Consider the following 9,009-nt stretch of genomic DNA (forward strand, 5'->3'; position numbering starts at 1 on the left):
TTAGACTTTTAAACAAGTGGTGGGAATATATTTCTTCAACGGAAACGAAGAGAAAGAAAAAAATAAAAATAAGTGAGATCACTTCCTTTTCTACACAACTAGGGTAACAGTGTTCAATATAATGGACGCTGAATAACGGTAAAACTAAAAGTTTTATATGTATATGTAAAATAGTTGATGGTAGTTTTGAAATCAACCAGTAAATATTTTTTTTTTAGTTTTGGAAATGTAACGTTTTGGTGTGGAGTTCCACATACATATAAAGGGGTTAGAATCAAAAGGATCTAAGTAGTTCTGAGATTTTTTTGAGATAATTAAGGTTAAAGTTAATTAAAGTTAAATTCTGGATAAATGAATTTGAAATGATTCTTGCCTAAATGCAGGTTAATTAACTAATTTAAATGAATGTTACTCTTTGTCACCACATAAACACTCTATTTAACTATACAAATATGGGTATAACTGATATTTTCAAAAAATGTCACTTAGACCCTTATGATTCTAACCCCTTCATATATAAATTTTTTTACTTTCATAACATTTCTTTTTAATAGTTTTCTTTTTAATTAAAATTAAAATTTTAAGTTTTATTGTTCTACGTTCAGTTAGTTGTTCTGGTTTTAAATTTTTTCTTGTTTTTAATTTTTGCTATTTTAGCTTGGCATAAGCCTTGTTATATCCAGTGTTATACTTTGGAAGCAAGTCGAACCTGAAGGTTTTCATGCACGAGTAAATACATTAAGTACACTAGGCTGGGCTGAAAATTCGACCTTTTAGAATCTTTATCTTATCAATAGCAAAGGCTCCCCCAAGTCCATCAATGTTCAAAGTGTTCAAAAAATGTTTTTCTTACTTTTACATACATTATATATACATACATTTTTTTTCCTTTTTTAATTTGTTTTGTATTTAAATTATCGTATAATTTTTAGAGTGCATTGTTTTCAAAAGTAAAATATGTTTTAATTTTTTTAAGTTTCAGAAATTTATTTTACTTTTTTTAAGTTTTAACTTTCCGTTTTTTATTTTTTTTTTAATTTTACTGTTGTAAAAAAATAAACAATTTCTCAATTTCTTTTAGAAACTTATTTTAATTTTTTTTATATTATTATTTTTATTTTTGATTAAAGTTTCTTTTAAGTTTTCGCTTTAAGAAAAAAAGTTTTTTCAAATTTCATTTAATTTTTAGGAATTTATTTTTTTTCTCTTTGACCATAATTTTCTTTTAATTTGTAGATTTTATTGTTTTTACATTACATTATATTTTTAGGAACTTATTTTGTTTAGATACTTTTTTTAAATAAAACTTTCTTTCTTTTTTAATATATATATTTTTTTTAATATTTTGTTTTAAAAGGCAAAATATATATCTTTTATTTCATTGAATTATTAGAAAACTTATTGCTGAAAAACAAATAGAATAACGCTAGGAATTTCATGTTAGCAGATTTCCCATTTAGTTGCAAGAATTGTCTTGCGAAAGACAGTTGCCAGAATTGCGCTGTTAGGCTCACGAAGCGACAAGTCTCAATTCTAGTGGACACTGACTAATGGAAATACGGCTAAGTATCAAGCTGTCGCAGTTGTTTGCGCGATGATGAAGTGGAATCATCTTAACACTTTATTTTCACCTGCCCAATTTGTGTGAGGCTGCAGTTTAAATTTTCGCCTCAACTCACTATTGTCCCCAAATAGGCGAAACTAGAAAAATCGTTATAAATATTTTCTCGCTATAATTAGCAACAACTTTAGAAACACGTCCATATGTATGTATGTCTGTATGTTTCTCCATGCATATGTACATACATAAATACATACATATGTAGGCATTTGTAGAAAAAATAACTGGATGCATTTCAGTTAAAATGAAGTTTCCTCGTTACCCTTACGCTGTAATAACATACAATTTTGCTACTTATACTCGTAGTACAGAAGACATTTAATTTTAATTGATGACTTGCAACATTTTCAACAGGTAGTGTGATCAGAAGAATAACAGAACATTTTTATTCAAGTTTTTGCTATTTTTGCTTGGCATAAATCTTGTTATAACCAGCGCTATATGTACTTTGCAAGCAAGTTGGACCTGAAGGTATTCATGCACGAGTAAATATGTACATTAGGCTTGGGCTGAAAATCCGTTTTTTTTTTGGGTCTTCATCTCATTAATGTCTCAGGCTCGCCCAACTCAATCCAAGTTCAAAATGTGTTTTTCTTACCTTACTTCGATCGAGAATTTAATTCTCTAGCAAAAGCAACTTTTATTAGCAAAAAAAAAAATAACTTTTTTTGTTTTTAAGTCTGCAGTCACGCTCTAGCATTTTTTTTTGTCATGTCTATCATTCATATAGGGTGTTATGCTGAAGGATCTCCCGGTTATTTTTCACCCTTGGGTAAGAGGACAAAGTAGATTTGGGTAATTTTACGGCTATGTGGAACTTCCAAAGACTATCTTAATATTTACTCACATTGACATTAAAAATTCGGGAAAATATCTGAGAATTGTATAAATATGTAGTCATTAAATTTAAATATGTAAACTATTTGTTTACATGTTGGTCATCAATTACCACATGTACCATACTTAAAGTGGCATGAAATACTTACTTTCATATACATGCATACATTGTTGGGGGGGGGAACAAAATTATAAGCTTAAATATTTTGCGATTTCTTAGCGGCCGGTTCTAATGTACATACGTACATACACGTATATATGGATATTTATGTACGTACATATGTATGTATGTTTGTAATACCCGTATGCGTGTATGTCTGTTCATATAGCTTAAAACAAAGTTTAAATGTCAAAAGCTTAGTTATATACATACATACATATATACATATAGCCATGCCTGTACTATATATAATACATACATATGTAACTATGTATGTGATATGTAAAAGGTGGCTCAAAAAGTATCATCTGATTTTATTATTTTGTCATTTCAAAAATAATTAAAATACAGTTATGTACTTGTTAATAGCATAGGTTTATTTGAAGCAATGAATTAAATTTTCTCAAGTTTGAAAATGAAATCTAACAATTAGCGATCACCAGAGTTGACGTAAATTTCGGTTCTTCTAATGCCATTTTGCATTAAGTTGGTCAAGATTTCCAGCGTAGAATATTGATTTCTTGGCGAATGTTCGTCTTAAGGGCCTGGAAATCTCTTAATCGAGAGAGCAAACGTCCTGGGAAAGTGATCCGCGAAATCTTCGTGGTGGCGCGAGCTGTGTGAACAGTGGCACCGTCTTGCTGGAATTACATATCCTCCAACACCAACTCATCCAGTTTCGGTGCTAAGAACTCCTTCAACATGGCCCGGTACTGCATAGCCTAATGACATGTTTGTTCTTACCAACGATAGAGTCAGCTTTTGTAGATGGTATGCTGTCTCATGGAGAACACAAGGTTTGCCGGTTGCCCAAAACCGAGTATTTCGTTTGTTTACATGTCCAGAGAGGTGGAAATTTGCGTGCTCGCTCATCAACAAATTCTCGAAAAATCAGGCTTTTAATTATTCAGCCGCAATAACCTCAGACTTTACGCCACACGGGTTTGTCGGTCGGCTGGGCACCAGCTGTGAAACCATCTGAGTTTTGTACGGAAACATCTTCAAATCTTTGGACAAAATTCTTTGAAGATACCGCCGAGAAATAGCCGATTGTGACGGAAAAAATACAATCGTTTTAATATCCAATTTTTTACATTTGAACGGTTTAGCCTAACAAAGTTATATTTGCCAAAGAAAAATTCATTATATACATAAACTTTGTACGAAATTGGCAGTATTATTATTTAGAATAAAAGGATTTTATTCAACTAAAACTGATTGAGATTTTTGTTCATTTAAGCAATGTGGTTTGTTTATAACTTTTATTTTTATTATTACTGTTGTAGGTTCATTTGAAGATATATGTAAGTAGCACTTACTAGACAAAATAGAGAAAAAATCAGGGCGATCGACCAAATATTTTAATAAATATAAGCAGATAAAAATTACACTTTGACAATTTTTATGCACCAAAACTTTGTTTCCTCGGTCTTCCTCCGTCTTCTAGCTATAAAAAAATGAAAGACCGGAATATTTTCTATCGATTTCTGAAAAAAAGATTGCGCGTATACTATGGAACTTTTAACGTAACCTTATTATGGCATTTATGGTATTTTTAAGGCGTTTTTGGGCTTAAGTTTGCATGGTAGGTATGTGTAAAAATAAACCGATTATTACTAGTATAAGGCCAAAATTTGGAGTGATATGTTCATCGGTCCGTTTTACGGCCTTTTTAAGGCGTTTTTGAGGTTAGGTTTCTATGGGTGGTATGCTTCAAAATAAACCGATTACGCCCACTTTTTGATGGTTCATACATAACATCATTAAAAATATATAGACAAAATTTCGGAGTCATATATTCCTTGGTGCGGGTTTTCGGGAAATTTATGACATTCTTGAGGACTTTTTTGGAGTTCACATACAACGTTAATACAAACATATGTTCAAAATTCCGGACTCTATTTTCATAAGTGCACTCTTTATGGTATTTTTAAGACGTTTTTGAGGTTAGGTTTATATGGGAAGTATGCTTTAAAATACATGGATCACTCCAATTTTTCGTTTTTTTTTCTTGATTTATGTGCATAAATCGTTTTCCATCGCTCATCCTCGACACTATCCCTCACAGCTTGGATATTCTCAATTGACCGGCTTGTTCGAAGCCGTCCAGTATTCCGCAAAAACATTGAAATAATTTTTCCGCATTCTGGTAGCGTAACCTCTGCATGTTGAAACACAAAATAAATTTTGTAGCTTTCACCCGTAAAATGTAAAAACAAAAAAAAAACAATTATATACATATTTACCACCAGCTGCAAAAGTTTTAGCGACTTCAAATAGGGTCATACTTTTTGCGCCACCTTGTATGTACATACATACATACATCGCCTCAAAAACACTGCTATTGAAGGCAATTTGAAATTGACGGGTGTCATAATGTCATGAAGCTTCCTTGCCGCCACTGGAAGTCGTAAATGCTAATTTTTTATTGTTTTGTTAAGAAATTTGAGTGATCGTTTTGCTGGGAATCATTGTAAATGAAGTGAAAAAGCACCTGTTTGCTTATTTTACAACAAAGATAAATAAACAAATTCTTTTCAGTAGCACTTAGCCGTTAGAATTTGTAAACAAAGCAAAAAAAACCTATTGAATTATGAGCATTTTATTACTAACTATTCGCAGATTATTGTCTGAGAGAGTGAAAAATTTTAAATAAAACTGAAAAGGTGGATGTATGTACATTAGGGTGTATCACTCTCCATACAAAAAAAAAAATCTGTACATTTTTTCGTCGGAATCATAAAACTTATTGAGGTTGTTCACACTTGCCTGGTTAACCGGTTAACCGGTTATGTGGTTATATTTTTTATTCAGCTTACAACAATAAAATACACTACTCAATAATAATTTTAAACCAGATAACCAGACAAGTGTGAAAAACCTCTATATATTTTAAGACTTCCGCCAAAATATTTGGGAAAAATATTAAGATTTTAAAATACCTCGAAAAGTTGATTTTTTTTCAGATAAATAAAACTAGATCTTAAAAATATTTTCCAAAAAATCGCGATAAAAGAGTTTAAGCTTAAAAAATGTGCTTAAAATTAAAAACTTGATCCAAGGAATCAATATAATGAGATTTTCTGGCGTATTTTCAAATCGGCTTAGCACACATAAATCTTAATGCTTTTCCGAAATATTTTGGCTTAGGTCCTAAAGTATATAATAAATTGTATAACTCCGGTGGAAACACCTTAACTTTTTTTTTTGGTGCGGCACCCTAGTGTACGAACATAGCGACATATTCGCCAAGTGTACAATTACGTATGTATGTTGTTTAATTTAGAAGTAGAATTTCATTTTAATTTTACAATCAACTTAATTAAAACCGACAAAGTCAATTCCCACTCACCTTTTCGAATTTTCGGAAAGCTTGAAATTTTCTTACTTTGCTTTCAAGTTTTTTTTGCATGCATAATTTTAATAAAATTAAAGCAGTTTTACATTTTAAATTAACTTTGTTTTTATTATTTTTTTCTTTTTAGACGGAGGTCGTTTTTTTCTGTCGCTGCCTGCTGTCGTCGCCGCAACGCAATGAGTAGCTAAACAAGTGTCACTTCTTTCAGATTACTATTTAGACTGGTGGCTGCCTGCAGAAAGAACCTCCAAACAAAAAAAAAAAATGGAAATTTGCATATGAATACACATATATACATACATACACAAATATATGTGCACACAGCGCATTTTATTGCGTAGAGTGAAACAAAGTAAAATAGGTACAATAAAAAAAGCAAATATTGAATTCAATTTAAAGTGCAAATATCCAATAAAATTCTGTACGGCTGTGAACGCACGCGAGTAAAAGTAGAAATATTTACATACATATACAAAATTTAAATATCTTTGCTTAACAAAACCAAAATAAAAAGTACTAATAATAAACAAACAACTACAAAAACAAAATGACACACAGCATGGAATCGCACACTACGCTGCTGAAGGAGCGCGTCAAGCCCATAGATATACAATTTCGGGATCTAAGCTATAATGTGCATGTGCAAAAAAGTGAGTACATAGAAATTTATTCAATTGAATTCTGTCAATGTCAATGTTCTTTAAAAGTTCAAGACCAGTTACTAATAACAGCAAAATTGTAAAAAAATTTTATTTGTACTTGGCACAACTCGATCGTTTGTTTACTCGAAGAACGTGGTAAATAAAAATAAAAAATAATGTCAAATACGCGCAAAACCAGGCTTCTAAGCAGTGAAGTGCCAAATTGTATTTAGTAAATACTTACTAAGTACTAAAGTATGTAGGTATTTATGTTGTAGTAAATAATCAAGAACTATGTACTTACATTAGTGGTTTTGGATGTCACTAAATACTAAGAATGATTGATAGATATTAGGGTGAATGTCATTCACTGAATGACTCGGTTAAACCGGGTTTTCATCTAGCATTTATATGTATATGAACAAGAATTTAAAAAAAAACTAAATTTTTATCGAACTAGAAAATTTTTATTAATTTTGTATCTGAATACTGGAAAAATTTCCACGCCACACAAGTAATTTTTAAGCAAAAAGAAAAAACCCAACCGACTTTAGTTCTTATATACAAATGAGTGCCGTTAATTTCTTCATTGTCCAATGATCGCATCTAAACCAAATTAGTACCACCCGAAGTACCCCGAAAAATCTTATGAAAAATCCCCAAAGTTCCTACCGGGGAGCGAAATAATGATTATTTTTAAATTTTGTATAATTTGATGCACTGTACGAATCTCTTAAGATTTAAAAAATTTCGGCGATGTCTAAAGTATAATTAATCGGTCTGTTCGTTGAGTGTACTAGAGTGTAGGAAAAGGAATCCGCTGAGGGTTTTTTTTTGCAGTAAACGCAGTGTGCACGAACAGACTTAATAATTACATTTCGATTTTTATTAATCGCTCGGAAAATATATATAATCATATATCGAGTTATTCTTAATTTTAATTTTTGAGTGCATTTGTTGACAAGTGCATAGCAAAAAATATTTACCACTCAACACTTATGTATTAGAAAGGCCGTGTGGCGTTTCGGGTTTTTTGATCTGTCAAAAAAAACCCCAAAAATTAATTTTTATTTCCAAGAGATAAAATAACTCTAAAGAAATTAGTTTTATTATAGATGGGTCATTCCATGTTAAAGAGGAAAACGACTCGTTTTTAAATATGCCCTAAATATCTATATTTCAGTAGTACCTCTTTTAAAATGACTGCATTTCATACAATCGGTTGAAGGATAATAAAAACATAAAAAGAAGTTGTAATTTTTATCTATGCAAACTTTTACCTTATGCATAATTACTTTACACCAGTCACAAGGACATATCCCACCAGTCACAAATTTAAATATCTTTTTAATTTTCTCTAATTTTCATTGAAAACGAAAGCGTGTAGTTCATATTTTACAACACAAAAACAAGTTTCGCAAAAATTAAGTGTTTTGGCTAAAATTCATTTTTCACTGCACAAAGGTTAAATCGATTTTTTTTTAAGTGTTCCACCAGTCACATTATTTAAAATTATAGTTACATAAATCTAAGAAATTGTTTTGTATTTTTGTTAAAGCAATTTTATACATTCGTTATCGTTCTATGTTAAAAAATACGACATAGTTGTAGTTCACAATTGATCACATTCTGGAGTAAAATGTCGCAACAGTCACAATGGAATGGCCCAGTTAAAAAATAATCACTATTTCTGATGACAAAACTAAAATTTTTTTCTGATCAAAATATGTAGATACTCATAAAATAATGACTTATTTTGATAAAAAGATACGATTCACAAAATAATGATTTTTTACAGCAAGTAAAAACCATCGAAAAATAGTTTTATTTTTGATCTAAAAAATGTTGCTGTATGTAATTGTTATATTTGAATAATATAATGAAATTCGGAAATATATTAATATTATTGATTGCCAAATTAAAAATTTTAACGTAATGCTTGAATATCGATTTGTTTCATAGAACTCATTAAGATTTCTTCATTATGGTTTCTACAATAATCCCCGCAAATAAAACACGAAGTAGCCCGAGAAAATCACAAAACATTCGGAGAAAATCCTGAAAAGTTTGGAAAAATCCCGAAAATCACTAAACACTTCACTATTTTTGTTAATTTCTAATAGAAAATGGCTAGCCAGCCTAACTTGCAGCTAACCTTCACTTTCCTACTTATAATTGAAAAGCAAATTTTGGAAATTGTTAGGGGTAAAATTGCCAGAAATTAATTTTCATTAAGTCCAATTGACAGATACCGTTATACATTTATTTTTTATTCTATATAAACGAAGGACTTTTGTTGGGTTATGACTTTCTTCCAACAAACGAGCGAAATGCATATAAATATGTATGTATGTATGTATGTAACGGGTGATTTTTTTGAGGTTAGGATTTT

At 30.5% G+C, this 9,009-nt stretch overlaps 2 protein-coding genes across 9 annotated transcripts in view; both read left to right on the plus strand.

The window, feature by feature from the left end:
- The window catches only part of LOC118741033 (threonine--tRNA ligase 1, cytoplasmic), a 575,984-nt gene that overhangs the window by 97,971 nt on the left and 469,004 nt on the right, over positions 1-9,009 (plus strand). The gene's annotated exons all lie outside the window — the stretch shown is intronic.
- LOC118741039 (ATP-binding cassette sub-family G member 1) overlaps positions 1-9,009 on the plus strand; it is a 66,782-nt gene that overhangs the window by 31,439 nt on the left and 26,334 nt on the right. For 6 of the 7 annotated variants that reach the window (XM_036472839.1, XM_036472836.1, XM_036472840.1 and 3 more), the window contains exon 2: positions 6,104-6,626. In XM_036472839.1, coding sequence (XP_036328732.1) covers positions 6,524-6,626 — 103 coding nt within the window. In that variant the 5' untranslated portion in view covers positions 6,104-6,523. The remainder of the gene's footprint in view (positions 1-6,103; positions 6,627-9,009) is intronic. The other variant, XM_036472841.1, reaches the window with a different exon arrangement.

The sequence above is a fragment of the Rhagoletis pomonella genome, unplaced genomic scaffold (assembly GCF_013731165.1).
Source record: "Rhagoletis pomonella isolate Grant_MI unplaced genomic scaffold, Rhpom_1.0 Rhpom_scaffold_00006, whole genome shotgun sequence".
Lineage (NCBI taxonomy): Eukaryota > Metazoa > Arthropoda > Insecta > Diptera > Tephritidae > Rhagoletis > Rhagoletis pomonella.